Source organism: Hevea brasiliensis, unplaced genomic scaffold, assembly GCF_030052815.1.
Source record: "Hevea brasiliensis isolate MT/VB/25A 57/8 unplaced genomic scaffold, ASM3005281v1 Scaf7, whole genome shotgun sequence".
Taxonomy (NCBI): Eukaryota; Viridiplantae; Streptophyta; class Magnoliopsida; order Malpighiales; family Euphorbiaceae; genus Hevea; species Hevea brasiliensis.
Window position 1 is genome coordinate 1450940 of NW_026615250.1, and position 27976 is coordinate 1478915.

The 27976-nt window shown below is 32.0% G+C and overlaps 2 protein-coding genes across 2 annotated transcripts; one reads left to right on the top strand and one right to left on the bottom strand.

Moving 5' to 3' along the window:
* Positions 1-63: 63 nt before the first annotated feature.
* Positions 64-22043, bottom strand: LOC110658033 (branched-chain-amino-acid aminotransferase-like protein 1). Its single transcript, XM_058142698.1, has 30 exons — positions 21861-22043; positions 21572-21641; positions 21246-21374; positions 21080-21143; positions 20904-20991; positions 20569-20653; positions 20189-20245; positions 18416-18532; positions 17881-17996; positions 17060-17527; positions 13649-13754; positions 13292-13390; positions 12742-12813; positions 12568-12660; positions 12108-12245; positions 11325-11383; positions 10762-10864; positions 6543-6731; positions 6364-6464; positions 5868-5922; positions 5649-5735; positions 4960-5011; positions 4534-4619; positions 4255-4308; positions 3856-3939; positions 3313-3384; positions 1980-2060; positions 1810-1845; positions 659-812; positions 64-414 (listed from the first exon to the last, which is right to left on the bottom strand). Exons 1-29 carry the CDS (start codon positions 21989-21991, stop codon positions 687-689), a joined length of 3018 nt encoding a protein of 1005 aa, XP_057998681.1. The 5' UTR covers positions 21992-22043; the 3' UTR covers positions 64-414; positions 659-686.
* A 1160-nt stretch (positions 22044-23203) lies between these two features.
* Positions 23204-27854, top strand: LOC110657975 (kinesin-like protein KIN-1). The gene is made up of 16 exons (XM_021815413.2): positions 23204-23396; positions 23636-23786; positions 23921-24023; positions 24255-24298; positions 24539-24568; positions 24657-24779; positions 24862-24887; positions 25046-25127; positions 25592-25633; positions 25715-25748; positions 25932-26004; positions 26081-26300; positions 26388-26479; positions 26713-26827; positions 26899-27078; positions 27481-27854. The coding sequence occupies exons 2-16, from the start codon at positions 23673-23675 to the stop codon at positions 27649-27651; spliced, it is 1449 nt and encodes a 482-aa protein (XP_021671105.2). The 5' UTR covers positions 23204-23396; positions 23636-23672; the 3' UTR covers positions 27652-27854.
* Positions 27855-27976: the final 122 nt, after the last annotated feature.

Consider the following 27976-nt stretch of genomic DNA (forward strand, 5'->3'; position numbering starts at 1 on the left):
TTTAGATAAGGGATTGAAGCTTTATGAGAATGATATGATGTTTCAAGAACAGGAAAAAGAGAATGAAAAATGCATTCCTATCTAAATTTTATTGGAAAAAACCTAAACACGAGTCGATTGCAGTCCTAGCAATCCCTTCATTCTGTCACCATATTCCTAAATGTCCATGCTTTCCATGGAGCTTGGCAATGTCAAACTTAATACAAGTGATGCACAGAGTAAGAAAATGGGAATTTACCCTTTCTTAGATAACAAGATCACTAAGCAAGTGATACCATTCCCCGCACCTCAACCCCTAATCACCAAGAAAGAGAGAACGCTTACAATCTGCACCATTTTTTATTCAAACTTACACAATGGTGCGCTGAAATCTTTCATTCTGTGGAAGCAACGCCACTCATTTGCATCTTCAGGCTGCCCATTCATAAAGACAATTAAGTACAAGGAATTGTTGATAGATTAATCAAAATATTGTTTTAGAGTGGCATTCCAAAAGAAGTTTTGGGACTGTGCTGTCTTTGAAAGCTTGAGATGAGAAGAAGGTTCTATCATATATTACTATCCAATAAAATCTAGTCTTGACAAGGAACACAACTAGAGAAACACAATTGATTAAGATACCGAATATCGATTGCCTAAACAGGAGAAGCAATCATACCTTCTAGGAGCTATGTCATTCAACTTGCCTAGTGCTGGTAGGATGGAATAGGCACTCCTGACTCTTCTGTCAGCTTTTTGTAAGCATTTTGCAACCTTTGAGTCACGGGACCCACTTTACCATCACCGATTTCACGTCCATCAATCTTCACAACCTGTTACAGGATGTTTATAAAGTATGTATTACTCATCAGAAGATGGAAGATCCTTTTCTTTTCTTTTCTTTTCCAAATTGATCAGATGATTGATGAATTATAATCTGACGTGTACACGAAAACAACACCCAAGGATTTAGTGGCACTCTATTTATTTTAACCAAGTGTAACCCACTTGTTCAGCCAGGCCAAGTCAAGCTTGAATCATTTTGGCCTCAACTCATAATTGCTCAAGCCCATCCCAACTGAATAAACATAATTAAAAATACAAAAAGTACATTTTCTTTTTGTCGGACAGGGCGTCAATAAAGTGTTGATACCAAGCCAGGCCAACCAATTTTGAGAGCAGGCCAGGCCGGGTCATTCCAAGTTACAAAAATCCTAGCCTAAGCTTGACATTTTCTAAGGGAGTTATGTGCTGGTTCCCTAGACTATGAACAAATCTCCCTCAAATTAATATCATCCAAGCAATAATAATAGTTGGTTAGCCAGATTATTGGTGCAAGTTTAATTTGTCTGCCTGCCAAAGGAAAATCTTAAGTCAATTGACTAGATAGGACACAATCCTGAATAAAAATTATGTAATATGCCATATCGTATCACAATGAAGATCTGTATATAGTCAGGTCAGGTTGGACAAGACATCAAACTGGACTGACCAACCAAGCATTGTATCCAAAAACATACCCAAATAAAGAAACATTTTGCAGGTATATAAATACCAGAAAAAATGTTAATGGTTAATCAGACCCAAGACGACATCAACACTGATCCAAAATTCTCAATTCAATATATTCATTGCACGCAGGTCTGCGTTCTAATAAAACTAGATAAAATGCACAAAAATTGCAGCTAGGCTGCAGAATTATACATTGCAGAGGCTAGATGCAGGAGTTAATGGTATCCCAATCAACAGAGGAACCAAGAGGTCCAGAGATTTTACTTCTAGTATGCCATTGAGATTGTGAATTTTATATTACAAGAACAACACACTCACCGGGGTAAGCTCTCCCATGGTTCCTGTTGTCCATACCTGCAAGGCATAATTAACAAATAGATGGAAAGATCTATTACTTGTTACAGAAATAACATTTTACAATTTTTGTGGATAAGAACTATCTAAGATTTTAGAGGGAACACAGCAATGATGCCAAAAAGTATGAATACCTCATCTGCAGTATGGAATTCTGATAGACTAATTCTCCGTTCCTCTAGGACCAAATCCTCCTTTACCACTAGATCCATAACCTACAATCTCAAAAAATAATTGGTCATATCTCCACTAGATTAAATAATATGTCATAAGCATATGCGAAGAATGTATCGAGCTTAGTCTTGTCAACCAAAACGAAACTAAAAAGAACGAGCTTATGAAATCAAGCACAAGGCAAAGATGGCTTCAACTTTATTACGGTAATGTATATATGTGTATTACTGTACTCTTACCTTTTTTTACAGCATTAATTCCCTTTAATTTCTTTTACCATTATATCTCAATGGATTGCTACAATCTCACTTTTATACAAATAAAACTACTATATTTTTTTTTCAGTCATTATCTTCTATTCCCCAATATATGCAAGTAGGTCAATTTAGTCCAAACAAGCCCAAATAAATTGATCAAAAGTTTACCAAAAAACTGAGATCGTGATAACATATATGATTTAGTCCTTCCTCTTTTCAAATAGTGACACTTTAGTACTTGCCATTAGTCTCAATCTATGGAAGCATGCAAGAGTAGGACTCATTAGGATGAACTTGTGATTATACTCTCAAATTCTCATTTGGATTAGACAACAATTTATTTTGAGAACTTTATAAATTGAGAGCTAGTAGTAAAAGTTTCGTGGGTTTGCCTGTGATGGAGAGGCAGCCTTGGGTGTCATTGAATATTAGTGGATTTTGCGGATGGAGAGGGGTTTATGTCCACGTTGATGAGAAGTAGGAGGGCTATCCCGAAGAGCTGCTCTACCAAATTTGAGGCTACCAATTATTCGTGTGAATGAGATATGAAAGGCTTTAGGGTGAAATGAGGTTATGGGATTAGAAGAGAGAGAGAGAGAGAGACTATGATTGATTGTAATATGCTACATTGTCACTAGATTATGGTTTGATATGTCTGTGTAAATTGTTTGTGTTCATTTATTTGATTAATTTTCTTGTGGTTTTTTGCTGCAATTTTTAATTAATTTCAGAAGTTGGACATCTCAGTATTTTTACATTCATAACCTACTTAACAGATTACCAATAGTTTGCCTCCAGAAGCATACAACAGTAGGCATTTTTTAATGCATCATATCACAAGTTTTTGGGAAAAAAAAGAGAACAAAGTTGTATAAATGCAAGAACCTTAGTTGTTTTTTTTTTTTTGTTTTTTTTAATTTCCAATAAATTTCGTCACTGGCTATTTACTTCTGATAAGAGATATAATCAATACACATCCTTGATTTCTAGATACACAATAAATACTATGAATAATATGGAAGTTCACACAACTTACAGTAGCTCGAGTGATTCCAGGAAGGCAATAATCAGCATGAGGTGTAAGAACCCGGCCTTTCTTCACTAGAAACTACAGAAAGTCACACTGATGAGTATTTCTTCAGTCAAAAGTAGAAACAGAAAATAAATGCATGTGAAGACTATTTCTTTTTCCTTTTTAACGATAGAGCAGAAATACTATCCACAAGGCACTGCCATTACCTGTTTGGTGCTCGATAGAACAGCAATCATACTGTTGTATAATAGTGCCAAGTGGGGTCTAGCATTTACATTCCTAATAAAACACTTTATGCACTGTGCATCAAGCTGATTACATCTTGACTAATTCATAACTGCCCACAATAAGAATTAACTTTTATTTATCGTAAAAGACGACATTTGACAATGATAGTAAATGCTAAAATTTGGATTGAATTGTTATTGAGGGCCACCTCAAAACAATTTCAGTGGCCCGTCCATGAGATTGGATGACAGGAAACTAACACTTCTCCGTATTCATGCAGGTCAGGTATCAGAAACTGTAACAGAAGCATAAGCTTACAATATTTGTAGCATTTGTTTCAGACACATAACCATCCTTGTCTAGCATAATTGCATCACCTGCGTCCGCATTATTCCCTTCTATCTGCTCCAGCCAAATGAAAAACACATTTTAAGCCAAGAATAAACAGAAATACATAGCCATGGCAATTGGCTGGTCTGCTACCATGGTAATTAAAATAATATAAACTACCCACAGAAATTGTCCAGTTGACACAACCAAACAGAATTTGTTATCTTAGCCTAGTAGAAAATAAAACCACTTCATATCCCATATAAATTTGGAAATTACCTATCCAATATGACAGTAAGAATAAATACGAAAACTGTGCAACAAAATTTGCATTAAACACAAGGGAATAACATAATATGATTAAAAAGTTTTTAAGTTGGGAAATACCTTAGCTAGAATGTTATTGAGGAGGTTATTGTGATGAATCTTTGAATCCAAATTCTGGGGGGCACAAACAGGGAAAAAGAAGGTAAACTAAATGTAAGACACATAAATCAAAGATAGCCTCTAAAAAATTTTAACAAGATACATCATTGATTCATTGACTATTCAGTCAAACCACACATATACTTTTTGTAATCACTGCCATGTTAAGATATGGAATTTGCTTCTTGTTGAATGCCAGTAAATAAACCAAGACCAATAAGGAAGACCAAAAAATTTTACATTTGGTGAATTACGCCGTGTTGTAGCAGTCACCAGATTTATTCCATGTGTGTTGTCATAGACAGGTGGTTTCCATTCAGGAAGCACTGCAATTCAATTGATATAACAAGTGCATCAAAAGAAAGTTAACAAACCATAATAGAAAAATCTATACCTAACCTTGCTAACAGAAACACCCACCCACCCCTGCAGCCACAAAAAAAAAAAAAAAAAGAAGCAAAAAGCAAGAGAAAGAGATCGTTATAATTAAGCTAGAAAAGATAATAAGAGAACTATCCCATTTTAGACAAAGGCCACTGCATTAACATCCACATTTGATAGTAATGACTTCAATAAAGTGCACACAAGTATGTTGCCAAATGTCAAAGACCATTGACATAGTGGTGTTGCTGGTACATGGCAATGATAATTAAGAATTAGCCTTACCAATTAAAGTGCATCCATAAAGATTAAATGCTGGGCTCATGCCTGAAGTGACCTGAAGAAGAAAAAGGAGGGAAAAGTAAGCAAGTGAAGAAATGCAGTGCTAAAAAGGTATGAGAATAAAAAGCTCATCATTTCAAAAGAATGGGATTTTATTGAAATACTTATAACTCAAATGATTAAGACAACCATCTAAAACTCCATTAAGAAAGTCTCTTTGGATGTGTTGGGTTTAAGATTGGCAACAGGCAAGGCCAGTGCAAGTTAGGCTTTGCAATTTCCATTTCCACCTCATTAGGAAATTTTTATAGGAGGAGAGGGGAGTGGACAGGTATCCCCATCTAAAGGGTCTTCAAATCCACTCTTAAAGTAATTAGCATCTGGCCACATTCATTCTTCTGTGTTTTAGATTTATGTCCCAACAGTAAGTTTAATGGACCTTCAAAGAGGAGCCATACTGTGGGACAAACTGGTCACTAGAGAAACAGCGAAACAACAGGACAGCAAACATTATTTTCTTCCAAAGTTTTTTAGTACTTTTAACATACTATTTTGCTGAAAAATAAATATTACTCATCCCTTTAGTGGTGTGGAGTTCTTATATTATAGAAACAACCAAATAATGAAAAACTGTGCATGGTACTGAAAGTTTTCCAATGCTTAGAGTAAGGGAACAGAAAGAGAAGGTAAACCTTCTTTCCACGAGTAAGGGATAGTCGGATGTGTGCATTATCAAACATTCCATTCCTAATTAGAGTTCTGAAGATGGCTTCCTTAACCTGCAATTAATGCAAATGCTACAAAGATGAACTGATCTTCTCTGGAAACTTGCAAAAGAAATGAAATCTATTCACTCAGCCAACAAACTTGAAAGGTTCTAAACAAATTGAAATTCATCTTCAAACCCTAACCTCTTCACGAGTTGGAACATTCTTGAAAGCTAGAGCCTTTGCCGAGTCAAACAACCTAATGGCAAAATAAATCCACATCAGATTTCAAAGATGAAAAATATTATTCTCCAGGCAACAAGACAATCACACTAAGTGGGACATGAAATGGTAAATCAAGAATCTCTTATGAGTTGTTAAATTTGAAAGTTAAAAAAAAAAAGAAAAGAAAAAAACTGTGGTTTTAGGAGAAGAAGTGAAGCTTATGGAACTCAGAGTTCTGTCAAACAGCAAATGAAGAAATAGACAAGAACAGAAAAAATAACAAATTATGATTACAATCTGTTTGTAATTAGTTACAGACCTCTATTGCACTTGTCTTCAATAACAGTATTTGCATAGTAATTTATCCAATGTCAATATTTATGTAGTGTAATAGTTCAACAATTAAGGTGATACTCAAACTTTGTGAACAGCATGTGCCAACATTTGCTAAAAGTTTGAACAATCTTCAACTAACCTATCCAAATGCTCTTCAAGCTTAAATATCTTCCCATTGTAAACTCGAAGGCCCTCCCAGACTGAATCACCACCTTGGACAACCGAGTCAAACACAGAAACCTGATACAAGTCACAAGAAACGGAGTGAAAGTGACACTTCTTGAACAGGGGATCCATATTTTTCCTACAATCACATACCTTGGCACTTTCACGGGGTAGAATCTCATCTCCAACCCAGGCCAACAGCTTTTCATTTGCAGGAACTGGAATATCTGGAGGAGGTAATGGGCTCTTCAAAAGGGCTGTTGTCTTTCTTACATGCCGCCTAAGCATATTGTACAAAGGTAGACTTTTCTCCAACAAGTCATATAGAGAAAATGGAAATGGCTGAAAATGAAATAAAGGCATAAATATACAAGTAATCAGGAGATGAAATCTAAACAAAAGACAGGCATGTGTTTTTTCATATTTAAAAGAAACAAGACTATCTATAAATCTATTCAGTCAAAATGTCTTGTAAAATATGGGAATGCTTTGGAGAACACATAAGTTGCCACTTATTCCCTAGAAAGTCAGCAATTGCATTTTTAGGAGTGTATGTGCCCCATTGTCTAATCCTTGGCTTCCCCATTCCCCACTTCCCCAAAGTGTCTCACTTTAAAAAAAGAAAAACAAAAATTAAAAAAAAAAATGGATCAACCAACACTGCCTTTCAGATACATTTTCTTCTACATTCCACCATAACTGTGGTTGTAACACCCTCATTTTCGTAGTCCGTACGTCCTACTGTTCCGACAGCTAATGTCTGCCCCGAAAAGTCAGAATGTCTGGAACTACACTGTAATGACAGTGAGGAAGTATAAAATAATGAAATATGTGATGAGAAAAATTAAGGAAAAATAAAAGAGATAAAATGTGACTAAGTTAAACGAGCCAAATAGCGATGGGTGACCGCACAGGAAGTTACGGCGAGGACCGTTGACTAGCTCTAGACCGCGGAGAACTCGGAGAAATATTTTCGAGACATAATTAAAGGTCTACTGAGATGTAATTGACATTGGAAATGTCAAAGAAAATTTAGTAAGTCAAAATAAACAAAAACGAAAATTTAAGGAATCGGCGGTGCAAGGAGTAAATCGGTAGCACCAAAAAAGTCCGAATTTGACCCGAAGAGGGGCATTTTGGTCAATTGATACTTAGAGTTGACTTTTGACCTCAATGTCCATTAAAAATAAGTGATATTATATTTTGAAAATATCATGAAAAATAAAAATGTGGTACATTATATAAATAGTGGAAGATTGGTGGCATAATTACAAATTAAGGAACTTTGGATTATTTAAACCATTAATCAAACTTAGTGCTCCACTAACCATGATTTATGGGACCTATATAAAGCCTTTTGGACAGAATTACATCTCATCTTCATCCTCTCTTCATCCAGCCGAAGTGAATCCACCATTGTTCCTCCATGGCCGAAGCTTCATCAACCTTCATGCACTCCATTTCTAGCCACCTTTCCACACAAATTCCTTCATTAATCTTTGCCTACTCAACTTGGGGAAGCTATAGGCAGCAAGAAGGAGAGGATTTGATGAAGTTTGATCAAGCACAAAAAAGGTTAGTGCTTAATCTTTCCATTTTCCTTCACTAATCCTTGTGTTGAGCTTTGGGTAAATTGAATTGCTAAGAAAAATTGAGGAAATGATTGAGTATTGGTGAACCTTAGTTTTGGCAGCCATGAAAATGCATGGTTAGTGACTTATATTTATTTGATGGGAATTAATGTTGATGATTGAGCATTTGAAATTGGAGTTGAAGCAATGGTAGAAGGCTTATGCATTTTGAGGCAATTCGGCAGCTTTGTGACTTCTTGAAGAATGCTTGAATTCATGAAGTTGCTTGATGAATTGTGTTATTAAGAATGGATGAATGTGTATGTAATTTAGTAGTGGAAGTTGTATGTAATATTTAGGAGTATTTATGTGTATACATGGTTAGAATTGGACTTTGTGAATTAGAATTATAATTGGTGTATTGAAGGCATTTGTATTCTGCCCAAATTGACTATAATGTAAAGTGATTGATGAATATGGTAATATACAAAATTAGAATTAGGTATTGAAAGTAAACTAGAACAAGTTGAATGTGCATTTGGATGGGTGTTTGAGGAATGTGTTAAGGGCAGTATACATTTGAGCCTATAACCCTAAATGTGTGACCCCAATTGGCATGAGGCCAATTGGAGGTGAAACTAGGTACAAAATATACCAACTTTCATGTTGGAAGCATACCTAAATTCTGTCCGGAAAGTGACATTAAAACTGACCAAATCCAGAATGGCAACCTTGCAAACCCAGATTTTTGACCATATGAATAGTAGTCATTAGGATGACCATAACTCACTCAAAATATGTCCAATTGACCTGAAATTTTTACCATGGATAGCTTAGATATAGAGCTACAATTCTTATGATGACACCAAAGCCCAGAAATGGCCAGAACCAAGTCAAATAGCTTGCACAAGTTCAGGTACCAAAACTGCAAGAACTAAATATGACCTAAAATTGACCAAATTTTGTACTAAAGGTGCAATCTGTCCAGCTTTAGTAAATTGACCATATCTTAGTCTATATAACTCAGAATGACCTCAAATTTTGCCAGAGGTACAATAAGACATAGAGCTACAATTTTGCTTCTTTGACCAGAAGCTAAAAACTAAGAGAAATAGGACTTTAAACTAGACCAATCTAGCACACAAAAATTGAAATTTTGACATTAACATACAATAAAACTTTGAAGTAAATTGGCAATAAATGCCAACTTGTGAGAATATAAATTGCACTATATTGGTAGCATATTGAAATGCAAATTGTGACATGTTGATACTAGAATCAACTTATGCATGATGTATGAAAAGGTCAACATTTTCATTGACCAGTGAATTGTATAATGATCAGTAAACCATAAAAATAAATACTTAATCTTGTAATATGCCCTATTTTGCCTAGTTGACTAGTTTGGATAGGTTGGCATGCCAATAGGATTCTGACAGCTGTTCTGTAAATGGCTTTACGTCATATTGTGTTTTATGGCTTATTATGCTATACTATGATTTTAATAGCCTATGGCTATACAGATTGTGTTATTATACTCGGCTTAATGCCTGATTGATTATATGGCTTTTTAGCCACACTGTTTGCACCCCGGGAGATACTTTGTGACCGATAGTGTGACGGCCCAAGGTACTAGGTACCCAGTACTAGTATATCCGTTTATCCAGTCTGGTCAGTGTATAGGCTACACGGGCAGTCAATTAAAACATTATTCAATTCAGGCAGTTAAGTTAAGTATACGGAAATTTCAGTACAATTAAATTAAGCATTGAATGAAATGAGTAAAAGAGATTAGCAATAGAAATATAACAAAGATACAATTTGCAGAACCGTAGAGACTTAAAATACAATACAGTTAGAATAATTGATTCCTGGATATCCGAATTATGATTTATTTCTTTCTTTATTTGTATATATTATTTCTTGTTATATTATTGCACCACTAAGATTTTTGGAGTCCAGATCTGCAGAAGTGTCAGAAGAGTTCAAGATTGTCACCTCCTCAGCAATGCATGTAGATAGGGCTCATTTTAAACATGTTTTCTAATTTGTACATTATAATTACTGCTTATATTGTAATGTGAATTAGTAACTATAATTTCATTTGTATATCCAATACTTGATAAATTTATGTACTTAATTGGCAAATTATATAAGTTAATGAAATATAAGAATTCTGATATTTGAATTGATTATCTAATCATAATGATTCTAAATGAGATTGAATTTGAGAAATTTTGAGACTAAATCTGAGTTTGAGAAACTGATGAGAATGCCTTGAGATAATCTGAGTTATGAATTTGAGCATATATTGAAATTGTTTTTGGCAGGTTCAGAAGAACTGTTAGTCCAAATTACAGCCGGCACTCTACCGGATTATCATTAAAATTTTTGAATTTTCTAAATTAGTCAGATTTTGATAAACAGTAAGAATAGCCTAAACTTTAAATAAAGTTTTTGAACAAGTAAATCAAGAACTATAATGAAATCAGATAAGATTAGGTGCTCCGGCACGCCGTGTAGCACGCCTTGCTCGACTACACTGTAGACGAGTGAGGGGTGTTACAATGGTATTAGAGCTTTATGGAAAAGAATATTTCTAATCTATATGGAACTGATATCAATAAGGAATAAAAAAGAAATGTCCAAAAAATTCTTCTTTGTGATGATAACACAATATGCAGATCAGTAACAATATGATTATAAGACTACTTGTAATTTGACTCTCTGGGTTCACTGAAACAGGAATTGATACATGGTATTTGTGTTTGCATCGAAAATATAAAGCACAAACTGCATACCTGAGGATACTTTCTTGTTTGATTGAAGCCTGTTGATTGATGTACACTTTTGTACCACCATGGGGCCCAAACACCATCTATTGGTTTTGGACCAGCTTCCCATCTAACAATATATGGATCAAAACTTGTCATGACCACAATAAAAAGCCCAAATTTCAATAGAAGATAATAGGTCAGAAATCAGAATCCGCAAGCATAAGTACGTTTTGTGCATGTATGGGTGCACTAATTAGGATTGGTGGATTTATAAAATTTCAATATTGAATAAAATATAGTTTCAACAGGAAGACAAATGTAAGGCAAGAACAAGGGCAGTACAGAAGTTGCTTGAGATACTTATTATGTATGTTAGGATCATAAAACAGATGTTATGTATATGTAATCAATCAAGGCAAGGCTTTTCTGAGTTAACTATATTATCTTCAACTAGCATTATTAAAAATTTGGACAAGGAACTTCAATCATGAAGGTTATAATCTCTATACTGCTCCACCTATACCCTTCTAGGTAAACAAAGCAAGATTTTTTTTTTTAATAGAAAAATGGAAACAGTCCTTTCAAACCTGAGCATCGCATCATCAAAAGGAATCTCCAAGTCTTCACAAAGACCACGCAAGGTACCCTGCATGTTGTCGAGGCCAACAGTTACAACTACAAAATCCAGACAATAAGCATTGGTAATTTTCAGAAAAAGTTGACAATTATTATCTCAGAGAAACTATGGCAGACCTTCTAACAATTGACATGGCGTAAATTCTACCTTAACAGATTTATAACAGCTAAAATGAGTAAGATATCAAAATAAAACTAGTGACTATGTAGTTTCAAGAGTTCAATGAATGTTAACATGACTACCTAAAAGGTGAAAAGGAGATCAAATATTCCAAGCTAGGACTCAAAATAAGAAAATGGCCATATGAGTTGCACTCTTGAATTAAAATCAATACATGTCCACTTCAAAGTGCTAAGCCAGTGCACTGTAGCTACTGTAGTAATGCTACAAGGGCATTGCCTTTAAAATGCATCTATTCAAGCTTTACATTTTACTATATTTGTACATTCATTGTTCTTATGTGCTTCATTTGTGGATATACTAGGCAAATGTTTGTTGATTAGGTTCCTGCAACACATCTAGAAAGTTGACATTTCATTAAGGGAATTAGGACTCTCTTAGTAGATATAAGTTTTGTTGTTTTTAGAGAACAAGAAAGTAATTCAATGATAATGTGAGAATCAGTATGAATGTATTGATTAAGAATAATCATGAAAAAAAATCCAATCATTTTCTTATTGTATACAGAGAATTGCATCAAAGCAAAACTTGTATAATTAGCAGACTCTAAAACCTCAGGATCTTGTTGAAGGTCTGCTGCATCAATAACAACTGGGGGCTTTCCCAACTGAGAGAGGTCACTGTATATGGAGACCAATTCTGCCAAACCTAATTCAAGAAAGGATGGAGGCACGACCTTCTCAAAAGATGGCTGACAAGCACAGAAAAAAAAATATATAGGTCAGTCAGTGACATCAGGAATAACTAAATCCAAAATATTACAAAATGCAGACTGGTTATGTCTTTATTCTCGCAGAAGAGAAGGAGGTTGGGGAGGGGATAAGGTTCTTGATCTTTATTCTATAAGTATATTAACATTGATGCCCACAGACACAGCTGTTAGGCTGGACAACCATTTCACATGTAGACCAATGCATCTGGATGGATGCAATGCTAGTAAATGAAGTCTTATATTCTTGCCCAATTTGCTGGATTTAAGACTGATAAATAAGGATTAATTTACATCATCTTACCAATATATCAAGTGGATTGCGTATCAATATAAAGTGCTTTCCTTTCTTCATCAAATCATTGGGCAGACCAGGTAAATGTTGCTTTGCCATATGCTGCAGACATAGAAAGTAAATAAATTTTCATTACCAATCATTTAATGCTGTTGATTTTAAGTGAAATGGTTTATGTATTACCTTACAAAACCGATACTTCTTTTCTCCTGGTCCAAAGATAACCTCTTTTACAACCTTATTTGCATCAGATTCCTATTCCCAGTGAGACAACCCAATTTCAGTGTCAAGAATAAGGGATTACTTAATATCAAAAGAAAAGAAGAAATAATGAATATATTAGATATTGGATGCCATGTATCAACTACTCAATGGTGATGACAATGATAACTAAATTCAACAGAAAACTAAAAGTCATTGAGGATCGTCCTAGTCCAACAAAAAGCAAACCATAGAACTCTTTCTGATGTTATAACATACAATAGTACACACCTCCAATTAAAACCCCTAGTTATCCTGTTTTGATTCTCAGCACATGGAATGCATTCACTAGACACAGTCCAACAAAAGCAAACCAAACAAGCCCACCAGCAATAATCAACTAAGTACATGTAGAGGACCAAAAACATCCTTTTTTTTCCGTCTCATAGTAGAAGATCAGCCATCAGCTGAACAAAGAAAGCAATTGCAACAGCGATAAATAACCTTCTAGGATAAGAGATGAAGATGATACCATTTTGGACAGAACCTCTTCCCTGTAGGGCCTCTCCACACCTGTTACCTTTAGAAAAGTTGCATATAGAGGTTCATCAAGCACTTCCGTATCATCCCTCTTAATACAGCAAAAAACAAAAACACAAAATTAGGAAATGATCACAAACAACTCTCTACAAAAATTAACATCTCTATGAATGTCAAGAATGACCAGATTCTTCCATTTCTCTATTTCCCATTGCAAAAAAAAAAAAAAAAAAAAAAAATCAAATCCAAGTAGGTTATCGAAATTGTAATAGATTGAAATGGGAATTCTAATGAATAAGAAATTAATCATCAAAATAAGAAAAACTAAACAAAGGAACTAGAAGGAGACCTGAGCAAAAGAGTACATGAGAGAGGTACTGAGGGATCTTGGAGCAGACCATGAGTGGATGACCTCTACCTCTCCTTGCTTTTGTCCTCCCATTTTCTGAAAGATTCTTGTATAGCGTTCTGGGCGTGAGAGAATGCTGTGCTGTGGATTAATAATGAATATCTAAGTGGTTGAGTGAGAGAGTTGTACACAGCATACAAAACAGCTCTACGAGTCACAATTACACGTCATAAGCAATAAGCATCGTTAAAAAGGGTATCGATGACTGGACGTGGCGCAGAAACAGATCAAGCTTTTGTTTTTTTCTCCTGTTGCTTTTGTCCAGTGCGGTCAATAGCCAATAGCAACATCCCATTTGACAAAATATATATTATAAAATATAAAATATTTGTCGATATTTTTTTTATCGTAATTAATTGATGATAGAATAAAAAAAAGAATTGTTAATTTTAAAATAATAAATATAAAATATATTTAAAAAAATTAGGAAATTATTTTTAAACTTATATTTGAATTTGGAATGAATCAAATCTCTTAGGATTTGAATCTCATGCTAATCTATTAAAAGTTGACCACTCTATTACTGAATTATTGAGAAATAACTAATACTATGCATGAATTAATTTGTAATTGTAAATTTTTAATTATTATTTAAATAATAAAAATTATTATTAATATTATTAAATTAATTTTTATTAAATTTCACTCTTATTTAATTTAATTTAATAAATTTTCATTGTTGTAATAGTAAATTTTAATTAATTTTTTATATAGTTAATTAAAATAATTTATTTAATTTTTTTATATATAAATTAATTATAATTTTTATGATTAATTTATTTAAAAATATAATAATTACTTTATTCACAAAAATAATTTAAACATTATGAAATTTTTATATTTATCTTTATGTAAAGTGATATTTATTTTTTTTTAATATTTTATGGAAATCTTTCACACAATAATTAATGAAAAAAATCTCCACTTACTTACATTTATAGGTAATTGCTCAATTATTTTTTAATTAATTTTAGATTTTCTTTTTCTTAATTAATAATTAATTTTCACCAATTTTAATAGGAAATTCCCCAACTAATTTTTAGTTGATTTCCTTTTCTTTCTTAATTATTAAATTAATTTCCACCAATTTTAATAGGAAATTCCTCAACTATTTTTAGTAGATTTCGTTTCTTTTCTTAATTAATAAATTAATTTTTTACCTTAAAAAGTATTTTCTTTAATTGTTTTTGCATGTAAGTGTGATTATATAAAAATATCTTATTTAATTTTTAATTTTTTTATATGTATTAATAGAAAAATTGATTTCTTGTATGGATAAGATTATTAATTATATATCATAATTAACTTGAAATTAATTTAAATTTTAATTATTCTTCCTAAAAAAATCATATTTTATTATCTTTTTACATTGATTATGTTGATATCATTTTCCTTCCTTCTTTATATATTTAGAGCATACTAATATAATTTTGATATGGATAAAATCATAAAAATAAGATATGGAGTAATTAATTAAAAAATAGAACAATATAATAATTAAAAATAAATATATAAAATAACTTATTAATTATTATACAAAGCATAAAATTTTAAATCTACAAAAAAAATACAATATAAAAAAATTTTAAGGTGCCTTCTAGGATTACTTAATTCTATACAAAGTATAATTACTTTGTTACCAAAAATAATATAATTTCATATAATTTTATAACTTATCTCATGAAATTTTATAAAATGATTTTTTTCCCATAAATAATTAATTACGAAAATTTTATTAACTTAACAAAAAAAATAAAGTTTCTTCATGTAAAAAAAATACATATAATATTTTTTAAAAAATGTAATAAATAATATTTAATAAGCCTAAACTTGTTCCTATAATTTTTTAACAAAATTTACCATCCTTAATTCATCTCTTAAATTATTTTAAAAAATATTATATGTACTTTTTTATTTAAGGAAATTTTATTTTTTTTAAGTTAATAAAATTTTTATAATTAACTAATTTATGAAAAAAAAATTATTTTACGAAAATCTAATAAGATGAGGAGTAAATTTATGTGAAATTATCTTTTTTTTTTTTTGTACACAACTAAGTTACATAGAATTTCTCAAATTTTAAATATTACATCTAATCACAAAAAGGCTTTAATTTTTTAAAATTAAAATTTTAAAAAAATAATAATTCAATTCATAGAGATAAAGTTATAATATAAATAATAATGATAATTAAAAGAGAAATAAAAAAATTAAATAATAATTAATATAAAATAGAGCTATTACAGAGGGTAATATGTTGTAATTTTTTTAAAAAAGTATCACATAACTAGGAATGACAACAAGTCGGGTCTTTGCTAATACTTATCCGATCAAACTTTAATAGAATAGGTTTGAATAGTGTATAATCGGATTTGAGATAAATTCGAATTTGAAATTTAATACTTGTGACGAGTCTAAATTGAATTTGAATTTTACATGTTAGATATTCGTTACCTAAACCTGTTTAATAAATATTTAATTAAATATAAAATATATATTTTTTATAATAATATTCGTAAATTTTTATATATTTTATTTTATATAAAATAAAATTAAAATATTTTATGAAATTATTAAATTTTTAAAATATAAATTATTAATAAAAATTATTTTTTATATAAATTATTAATTAAAATATATAAAATTAAATAGATTTGGATATTTATCAGGTAATAATAATCAGATTTAAAATAAATTCAGATAATTAAAAATAATTTTTAATCAAATTTAAGACGAATTTAGATTTTAAAAATATTAATCAAGTTCGAAAAGATAATTTTTACAGATACCTACCTATTGTCATTCCTACACGAATCAGCATTACAATATATATATATATATATATATATATAGAAAGAGAGAGAGAGGACATACTTGCCAGAAAAAATTTTAAGTTTAATATATTTTTAAATTAAATAAATATAAAATATATTTTTAAAATATTTATAAATTTTTGAATATATTATACTTTAAATAAATAAAATTTCAACATTTTAAAAATTATTAAAATTTTAAAATGTAAATTATTAATAAAAATATTTGTATATAAGTTACTAATAAAAATATATAAAACTAAAGATATTTGAGTATTATTCAAATAATAATAAAATTTGAAACGAATTTGTTGAAACCATATTAAGATTTTGAATAAAGTGATTTCAGTGGATATCCAAACGTTGTCATTCCTAACTAAAAGCATTATAACGTATCAATAAATGGGTACCCAATGATAGTACACGACATTGATTTGGTGCAATATTAGGTAAGTCTTTAGAATAAAATATGTTTAAGCTACGGAAAACACCTCATCAGGGATGCAATTGCACTTCTTATTTGCCTGTGACATTAAACATACGTATGCTTGATCTATCATATGACTGCATATATGGAAGCAACTCCAACGGCCTTAGAGTTTCAGTTATGTCTGTGACTGCAAGGTCAGCCAGTTCTGCAAGTTGGAGAAAATAACTGAAGGTTTCAATATTGCGAATGACTGCGGCAATATAAGCCACAGGTGCTTTCTTTAGTCCATCTTTTGAAGAACCATTCTCTAGTCTCTCAACTAGAGGAACATCAACTTCACAGCCAATTTGATCTGCCTTGCTTTTCAACCCATCTAAATCACAGGCTGTGTGAGCTTCACCATCATCAGTGCCATTGACTTTGATATCGATGCAGTTAGAATGTATTAATAAGCCCTGGCAACTGTTCTTTAGCGGTTGAGACTCCGAGCATGCCTTTTTTATGTTCAAGAGAATGGCTAGTAATTGAACAAGGTATGGGAGGCACGATGGATCATAAATTATATCTGCACCCAAACTTTAAATTGAAAAACAAGGTAAATGGCAATGGATTCAGTAGCAGTCCTAAACTCCGAATCGAAGACAATGAATTAAACCCCCAGTCACATAAGAAACTAAAAGACATTGCATCAAATACTTAATATTATGTTTGGCATTAAATTTGAAAAATACCTTTTTTATTTTTTTAAAGTGTTGAAAAATACCTTTTAGAAAAGCACAATTTTAGACGTTGAAAAAAGCCATTTAAAGTAGCTTAGCTGTTTTGGAGTTTATATAACTAAATCATATCAAATTTAATATAAAAGTAAGCTCAAATAGTAATGCCAAACAAAATGGAAAAGTAAGCCGACAGAAAAGTACAGTACTCACACAATGTCAGGCATGAACTCCTGAAGCTCATTCTTTGTTGCAGATTCCCAAGGCAGATGAATGCAATTCACCTGAGATTTATTGTCCATTTCAGCTTTCGCCTGCTTTCTGTATAACTGTTTACTACAGTCATTGCTTGGTTCTGATCTTTATTTATTAACTTTCCATTCAATTCAAAGAAAATAACCCACAAAATGAGTCATTGCTTGGTTCAGCTTTCACTTCCATAGTTAAGTTCCACAAAATAAAACAAGCAAAGACGATGATATGCTCAGCTAGTTGCTTAAATAACAGCTACTAGATGGGGAACCAACACAACTGTGATCATCGAATCAATTTATCTCTCGCACATACAACTCATAAGAATTCCTTGAGTTATTCTATTGTCTTATTATTATAGCATCCCAGTATCTTAACTAGAAGAGAAAAATTAAATAAAAATACAGTTAAAATGGACCCCAATGATCAAAACAACTTGCTGGCTAGGACTTCCATAGCTTATAATACAAGGGGGAGAGAGAACTTTAACACTCACCATATTTAGATCTTGGGAAGATCTTTCTGGCATGCCAGTATCAGTCCTCAACTGGTTTAACTCCAAATTAAGCTTCATGTTAGCTAAAGTTGACAAATCACCGTCACTTAATATAACCTGCATCAAACGCACAGATTTTTTTCAAGTCTATTCTTCATTATATTAGATAAGTGTGAGTTCATAATAATAGTTGAGGAAAAACTGTGATATCCCACATCTCAACAGGGGAGCCCTTGGTAAGATATTTAATGCGATTAATTAAATCCTGTACTTTACCTAGTACAGGATTTCAGTGCATATTTGGTAGGATATAATTGAAAGCAATGGAAAGTAATCAAATGTAAATTCAATAGAACAATGACAAATTTCTTTTCATTACATCATATATGTTTTATTACTACAATTTTAAAAATATGCAATTAATAGCCACCAAAAAATAAAGAAGAGAATAAAAACAGAAAAAATGAAAAATAAGGAGCGAACACTAGAATGAATTTCTTCTAGCTAAATTTTTTCATTAGAAGAGCCATGGAAATGAAAGACCAATAGACCTCGAATTCTAATTCATAGTTAAGCCAAAGCAACCACACCATATCATAATAGCTAGGGTTGAGCACGGCTTGGTCCAATCCAGGGATTTGAAAATCTCCATAACCGTCCCAAAGTTGGGGATTTTCAAAATGAAATTTCTAGAACCTTATCATAACATAAAATTTTCGTCTTGTATTGTCCCAAAAATTCAGAACAGTTCAGTTTGGGGATTTTGCAACTCGTTGAAGGGAGAAGTCAAAGCCAGTTGTTTTTAGATGGTTTGGTTGTAACATTTTTACACTAAATTAAAACGCTGAAATGGTTTAGTTTTAACTACAACTACACCATTACAAACAAAATAATGGGAAAATTTTTGTTAGTTAATCTAATTATTATTATTATTATAGGAAAAATTATAGTTTAGGTTTTACTTGTCCGTAATTTTTTGTAGGTTTAGGAGAAAAAAATATATAATTAAAAAGATATTTACTTGTCATATATCAAAATTATTTATTTTTTGGTATATAATAGGAGTGTAAAGGCATTATGATTTCATTGAAATTAAAATTCAATAATAATAAGTAATATATAATGCAATCCAACATATAAAATGATTATTTTATAATAATATAATTCAGTATGTAAATCTAATTACCAATATTCAGCCCTTCTCTATTAAGAAATTAAATGTAAATTGGACTTTGTATTGATTTCCTAATTATTATAGAATATTAGTTTATTAAGGCTTGTAGATGTTTGAAATTATTTAGGAAATTGATTCATATGATAGTAGAATTGAGAATTTAAGATTTACGAAATCTCTAAAAATACGTATGTATTCAGTTTTGGTTTGGTTCAGTTCTCGGTTAGAATATTTATAAATATCCAAAAACATACCACGATAGTAGACCAAGTTTGGTCTGGTGCCTACAGTAGCAAAGACTTTTCATGCCTGAAACTTTTCAATTCATAATTTAGGTTCAATTTGGGGATCTCCAATATTCTTGCTCAGCCAAAATACAACCACCCAGCAACAAGAGAGTTTTCGGCAATTAATTTTCAAACCATTAGAAACTTAAAACCTCATGAAGTTTTGGGCCTCACAACCCTATTCATGTTGCACAAGATCAATTTTTCAGTAACACCATGCACCGAATTGAGAACCACCAAAATAGATTAAAAAAATATATATTCTGAGAATACTGGGAAAGAAAGAAATTTTTCAATGAAACCAACACATACCTTGGAAGCTTTTACATGGTAAAGACAAATTCCAACCAAACCAACACCAGAACCAACCTGCATTCATATTTGGGTTAGATGAATAACTCAAAAATATATATACAATGACAAAAGAAAAGTTCTATTGACACTAAAGAGATGGGGAAAAAAAAGACTAGACTAATGAATTTGGTCTACTAAATGAATGGTAGTAGTAGGGAACTCCCACTCTGTGGAAGAAAAAAAAAAAGTAAAACAACTCCAATACTTATCTTCAAATATATGAATTAAAAGGTCAGATGAGGATAGGAGGCAATAAATAAATAAATAATTAATGAATAAAATCTTATAAGCCATATTTTATTATTCATATAGGAAAATTCCTTAATAGTGTAAATTACCTCAAAACATGATTTTCTGAAGAATATGTTGGGAAAAGAAAGGACAAACTCTGATAAATATAGACTTGCGGGCCAAACAGCACACCTGCATAAACAGCAACCCATACATTACTTTATGTGGTTTCCCATGCATGATTTAAAACACAGAGAGAGAGCAGAAATTCTTTTACACCATATATATTAATAAATTTGAAGAATGCCATTACTGGGTCACAAATACAAAGACTGAGTTCTCTCAAGAATTATGAATTTTAAAACTCAATTTCAATAATCCAGTGCCCAGCAAGGACATCATCCATATGCAAGAAATACATGAAAAAGGAAATGAGGCATACCCAGTGTCTCCTTCAAGCATGTTGAGTGAACAATGCAGTGGAACCATCAACTTTCTCGGCATTGGACAACTTGGAGACCCAGAACAGCCTACAGGCGCCAAATCATCAATTAAACATGAGCTTATGTTAATAACTGTAAAGATCCAGTGCACTAACATCATGATAATATTTATTACCATCAGGAAAAAGAAAAGAGATGCACTTGCAGACCCTTGTATTCCCTTTGCCTGAAATATCATCCTATCAAAACAGCAACCAAGTTGATTGTAATTCAAGTACTGAAGCATGCGAACAAGATCAACACAGTAACAGATGCTTATTCAAGCAGAACCTAAGCCTTACCTTCAATGAAGTCATGTAATAACCATACTGTTCATATAATTCATCCAACACGGTGCTATGACTTGATTCAATCTCAAAAATTAGCTTCTTTAGAAAATTCTTCAAGTATGGTGCATTACCTTTTCCAATCTGCAGTGTTCACACAACTGAACCAAGCTTTGTGATCATGAACACGCCTATTAATCACCAAATTTTACTTTCAAATTTTTTAAATGCCAACCTAAGTGCCCCCAAAATTTTTTTTCCTACTTCTAATATCTTTCCTCTAATGCAAATCAGATCACAGGTAACAAATAAAGTTACGGTGCATAATGACTACTACTTACTGCTTCGCCTATACAATAGTCCCAAATAAACCTCTGCACCCTCTCTGTAACCAAACCTCCTCCGCATGCTCTACATTTGAATCAATCCAACACATATAACAAATACATCCATCAGCGTCAATTTCTTAGCTATCGCAAACAATTATACGCAAATATACACAAAAACAACGCTGGCGTGAGCTCAGGTTATGCTAAAATACTTTCAGGACGTGATCGTTTAGTCCATGGTCTATTTGATGGACGGTGCAAGGCCAGTTGATGCTAAAGTGAACCATGGGATTGAAATTACCTTGCGATTGATATTAAGGAATCCGTCGGCTCCATTGCTAGGAATGCAGAGACCAGGTGAAGGCCGGGGGGGACTGTCGGATCGAGCTTGGAGTTCGCCATGGCCGCAGCAGAGTTTAGGATTTTGGCCATTTTGGGGGTTTTGACTGAAGTTGACAGACCTCAACTTTTGCACGGACGGAATGATTTGACTTCGTTGACCACTCTATCCGCGCAAATTTTTTACCCTTTTAACATAACCATTGAATTATTTTTTGATTTAAGGTCTAAATTTTTAGATTAAAAATAAAATAAATAAAATATTATTTATGTTATTGGTAAATCTTATACTTGAACTTATATGATAAGATATTGATTAATGAATTTGAAAATTTAAAATAATAATAACCATAATAATAATAAGATTATATTGTTAGATCAATAGTATTGATTTTTATTTGTCTTAATATATAAATTAACTCTTAAATTCTTATTTTTTTATTTTAATCTATTATATTTTTAATTTTTACTTATTGCACTATTTATTTTTATTTTTATAATTAACAAACACAATTTCCTCAACTTAATAATAAAGAAACGAAATCGTTAAACTTAATTTGTTTTTTAAATAAATAAAAAAATACTGAGTTTTCCCGGGCTTTTTTTATTATTTTTTTCTTTATTGTTTTTATTTTTTTTTTATTGATTTGTGATTTTTCTCTTAAGGTGTTCTATTTATATCCTCTTAAAGTATCGAGTTAAATCTAAGGCTCATAATTTTCAATTTATTTTCTAAATTATTGGTAATGATGGGTTGGGGAGATTTAGTTGTGGTGGGGTTTTTCCCATCCTATTTTTTCGTTGTTGTATTTAATTTTTTTATTTAATTTAATTAAATTTATATTTTAAAAATTTTAAATATAATTTTAATATTATTAAACTAAAACTCATTAATATTATATAAAAATAAATTAAAATATGATATTTATTATATATAAAATATAATGCAATTAAAATTCGTTTTAAAGAAATTGTGAATATAATTCAATAAATATAAAAAGTTAATAGTTTAATTGATAATTTTTTTAATTTATTTAAAAAGTTTATTTTTAGCAATTTTCCCCTGTTTTAAACGTTCAAAAAGTATAAAAGATTATTTACAACGCATATATTTCATTTATTATTTTTTTAAATATATTTTTTAGTAATTTTACAAGTTAATTTTGCAAATGTTATTAATTTTTATTTTAATTTTTGAATATTATTTTTTAGTATACCACGTGTCAAATGCGCAAATTTTATATTTGTAAAAGCGCAACTGCCTAGCTTCATTTTCACGACGTTGTCTTTCCCGCCAATCGAAGATTCACAAGAACTGCGAGTTTCGTTTCGTTACTTTCCGTTTGGTTGCCCATAAAATATAAGACAATTTTCGTCATCAAATTCTTCAATTTGAAAATCATTTTATTCTCCGCTCGCCTTGAACCAATTTCTAATATAGAAGAGACGAGATTATAATCCCTGAAAGACTTGTATAGAGTTCTGCATCCGAAATCTGGTTATGCTTTATCTTCCTTCGTTTTTTCGACAAACAAACACAGTTCCACAAGCTTATTGATCATCACATTTATATATGATTCCAAGGAATTTGAAATACGAGATTAAAAATCTTTATTTCCTACTATTTTTGAAAGTTGTTAAGTACATAATCAAACGTCTATCCAAATTTATCATCGAGATGTTATTTTCTCCATATGAATTAGGTTTTCATTAACTTTTGTGACGAATTTTGAACAGATTCATCTGAAGATCGAGGTTTGGGAGCAGCAAAGTGATGGCAAATATAACGGTGTTTTGTCGCTTCAGGCCTTTGAGCTCAAAAGAGAAAAGAGATAATGGTGATAGTGTTTGCATTCGCAGTATGGACAGTGAAACTTTCGTTTTCAAGGTCTTCGTTTACCACAGTATTTTTTCTATCCAGTATTTGTTCTAATGATTCTACCTTTCTATCCATAGATTTACTCACAGAGTTGATTGATCCATTGTTGGTGGTAACATTGATTTCTGTTTTGTTTTTGGCAGGATGAGAAGGAAGAAGAATTTGCCTTTAGTTTTGATAAGGTGTTTTATGAGGAATCTTTGCAAGCCGACGTCTACGAATTTCTAGCTCTCCCTATTGTTCGAGGTATAATTCAGAACCCGTTTACATTTTCTTCGCACTATGATTTGGGAATTTTGTGTTTAGTCTCAAGAGTATACAGGAATGGGGCAAAAAAATTTGGATCTTATTTTATACTTTTTTTTGTTTCATTATCTTTATTAACGGGAATCATAACCAAATCTTTGAAGCTGCCTTAAGTTCACTTGAGTTCCTGAATTACTGTTCTCATGCAATGCTTTAATGACTATCAAGCAGGTGCTGTTAATGCAGTAAATGGAACGATCATCACTTACGGACAGGTTAGATTTAGTTGTTTTGGGTTAAATGCTTCCACATATCATATGCTGAAAATTAAATCTCTGCATATATGTGTTAAATCCATTATATATCGAGATATATACATGATTTAAGAATTCCTAATCCTGAGGCAACGGCATATTACATATGCACAAAGATTGAAATATTTCTCTTCATCTTTCTATGTTGAATTTGTTAATTGGTCTCACACTGACAAATTTTGTTTGCGCATTTATTGGCAGACTGGAGCTGGGAAGACTTATAGCATGGAGGTAACATGAAATCCCATAAGTATATTCCGGAAATGGTTCCAAGATAGGTTAAAAACCTTATCAATGTGAAATTTAATAAATTATTTAGGGCCCTAGCATCCTGGAACTTGATGACCTGAAGAAAGGATTACTTCCAAGAGTAGTAGATGGGCTTTTTGAGTGTATTAAATCTGCTGACAAATCAGACAAGTATAGAATCAAGTTGTCAATGGTATTGAGACAAATTCCCTCTATGTTGGACTCCTCACTAGTGTCGACCATACAATAATTTGTAAATGTTTTTCTGCCTTCAGGTAGAAATCTACATGGAGAAAGTAAGGTGTGCATGCCCTGTTTTTGTATTCTAGATTTTGATTTTACACAACTTTGATAGTTCGCTCTCAAATCCATGACTGGAATAGTGATCTTTTACCAAATCTGCTATTATGTTCCAACATGCAGTCTCACTACTGACTGTTACCGCTTTCTGTTTTATAGGGATCTTCTTGATTTAACGAAGGACAATATATTGATTAAGGAAAGTAAAGTTCAAGGAATATTGTTATCTGGAGTGACGGAGGTGAGCTTAGATTGTTTAGCTCTTGTACCATGCACTTTGATTAGTTTTGGCATTGATCTAGGAAAAAGAAATTTGACATGCTGTACTTCATACTTTTCTGCTGTTTAATAGTTGCAATGAATAGTTTGCTTTTATGATGTCTTTATCCACTTGCCTTTCCTTGGATGAAAAGCTGAGTGGCTACTCTCTGGTCAAAATTTAAACAATAACCAGTCAACTAAAGAATGTTTTATCAATGGCCATAGTGATATAATCGGGAGATAGAGTGCTCTTGCTTTGAACTTCATATGACTTTTTTTGCTGAATATATGTGAACTCTTTATATGTTACAAGAAATAGCATCTCTTGACAGTAAATTGCAGCTTCTTGTCGTATTGGGACATACGTATTTGTGACTTGCTCATTAAATGCTTCTTATTACATGTTTACTCACTTGTGCGTGCCCTTTTTCCGCCCTTTTCCAGATTTGTATTTCGGACCCAGCAGATGCTTTACAAAGCTTGTCTGTAAGATGCAAACTGCCCGAGAACTTTCTCTTTATTCTTTCTTAAATAGCCCAGCTTCTAATGCAAAGCTTGACATTGCAGAGTGGGATAGCTAACAGAGCTGTTGGAGAGACCCGTATCTTTTATTTTTTTATTTTTTTTTTACATATCAACTTGTGTTTTCATTGTTGATATCATTTACCTAAAAGAAAAGTATTCTTTGAATATACCATCATTTTACCCCGTACTTTTATTGGCGGTACAGTTGCCAAGTTGCTATAAGTCTTGAGAATTATTTTTTGCAAACTCAACATGATAGAAATGAACATGGCCAGCAGTAGAAGTCATTGTATTTACATATTCACGGTTCAGTCAGAGCTGAGTGATAAGAGGTATTTTTATCTGTTTTCATGCCTGTAGCCAAGATTTCAAGTAAATTAATCATCAAAATTTTGGTGCTTCTGGCAGGGTGAAAACTGGAAAATTAATTCTTGTGGACTTAGCAGGGTCTGAGAAGGTAGAGAAAACTGGAGCTGAAGGGAAAGTTCTTGAAGAAGCCAAGACTATCAACAAATCTTTATCAGTCTTAGGAAATGTAATAAATGCTTTGACATGTGGTCCAACAACCAAAGCAAGCCACATCCCTTATCGCGATTCCAAACTGACTCGGATTCTACAAGATGCTCTTGTTAGTTTCCACACTCAATCCAACTCACCATACTGTATAACAAATTTGTAATTTTGTATTGACAAGGTGCAGTTTCTCATCTTACAGGGAGGGAACTCAAGGACTGCATTACTATGTTGTTGCTCTCCAAGCCCTTTAAATGCAGCAGAAACTCTCTCCACCCTTCGCTTTGGTGCGAGGTAGGAAAATCCCGAACTTATGCTGTTTACCACGTAAGAAAGATAGATTAGAGTTGATTGAAAGAAAAAAAAATCTGATTTAGCTCATTAGGCTATCTTCTATTCTCTTTTAGCTGTCAACAGTGCAAAGATGCTGTACTGATTTTTTTTTAAATGAAAGATACTGGCTTTTCACCTTTTTTTAGGCACTTCATGACATTTCCATTCCATTTTTGTATTTGACATTGTGGCAGGGCAAAGCATATAAAGACATCACCTTTTGTCAATCGTGCCCAAGATAAACTTGCCAAAAAGCATGAGGATGTTGCTCCAACCAAAGATGAATTGTGTGAGAGAATTCTAATTAGGGTGAGACTTAAGTTGTCACATTACTCATCAAACTACTTTTTTCATTATTGAAGTAGATTTGAATTTTGTAGTTGAGGGAGAGACTAGATGTTGAAGATGTGGAGTTACTTGAAGAGTTATTCATACTGGAGGGAATATTATTTGATCCTAGTTCATTCGAAGATTTGGAATCAGCCTATGAAGATGTTACTTTACGAACAATTTCCTCATTGCAGCAGGCTGTAGAAGAGCTTGTGTTTACCATTGAGGAGGTAAGCAGAATACATAAAGATCCCATAGGGGCAATTTCAATGGATGATGGTTTCTTGTTGTGATGACTATTCAAGTTATTTATGGTTGCAAATACCATATCTTCTAAATTAATATGTACAAGTATGAAAATAAATGGATAAAACTAGGACATATAATCTGATACATTTTTTACTTTCGCAAAATGCCTTTTGACAGTTATTTTGCCTCCTAAAGATTTTCTGATTGACGCTATCAGGAATTGTGTCACATGTGGAATTAATATATTTGAGCAGAGGAGGTCATTCTTTCTTTGATTTTGCTTCAAAGCAATCTGATTCCATGTCAGAGTTTATAGTTAAATAGATTGAGTATTATATATATTTATTTCCATATATGAAGTGCTGTGAGATATAATCTTGCAGCTTAAAAGTGAGAACAGGGCTCTTAAGGCCAGAATGGAAGCTGCTGAAAGGTTTAATGCTTTGCACAAGGAAGCTGGAGAAAATGCAAGTGTTATGAGAAAGATTTCAAATATTCTAAGCTTCTTCATCTCATGGGTCAGATCATTCCCTCTGCTTAGCATGCTGAAATGAAATTATACTACTCTACAGCAGTGGCTAGTAAGATTGAGGGGTATGTTACTTAATGGTGCTGACTTGTGCAATTGTCGGGGTTCAAGCACAGGAAGTGGTTATTACACAGCTTACTAATTTTGTTAATATCAATATGATCACCCTGGGAAGAAGATATAAAATAGATATTGCTATTCCATCTAAAATGCACAACGGATTAGGCCATGTCTCAGATTCTATGGCCTTTTTTTTTTTTTTTTTTTTTTTTTTTTTACAATCATTGAGATTTTACCAAAAAATTGTTCCTTTTGAACAAGTTCAGTACAAAATGTTTTGATCTGCCTTC

What these genes read in the sequence shown, in the direction of transcription:
- LOC110658033 (XM_058142698.1), bottom strand. Translation starts at nt 21,991, where the DNA reads ATGGCCAAAATCCTAAACTCTGCTGCGGCCATGGCGAACTCCAAGCTC. An exon ending in TCATGTACTCTTTTGCTCAG is followed by an intron (nt 13,391 to 13,648) that starts GTCTCCTTCTAG and finishes TGCTGTATTAAG; the next exon opens with AGGGATGATACGGAAGTGCT. An exon ending in AATTCCATACTGCAGATGAG is followed by an intron (nt 1,846 to 1,979) that starts GTATTCATACTT and finishes TATGCCTTGCAG; the next exon opens with GTATGGACAACAGGAACCAT.
- LOC110657975 (XM_021815413.2), top strand. Translation starts at nt 23,673, where the DNA reads ATGGCAAATATAACGGTGTTTTGTCGCTTCAGGCCTTTGAGCTCAAAA. An exon ending in GTGAAACTTTCGTTTTCAAG is followed by an intron (nt 23,787 to 23,920) that starts GTCTTCGTTTAC and finishes TGTTTTTGGCAG; the next exon opens with GATGAGAAGGAAGAAGAATT. An exon ending in TCAGAGCTGAGTGATAAGAG is followed by an intron (nt 26,005 to 26,080) that starts GTATTTTTATCT and finishes TGCTTCTGGCAG; the next exon opens with GGTGAAAACTGGAAAATTAA.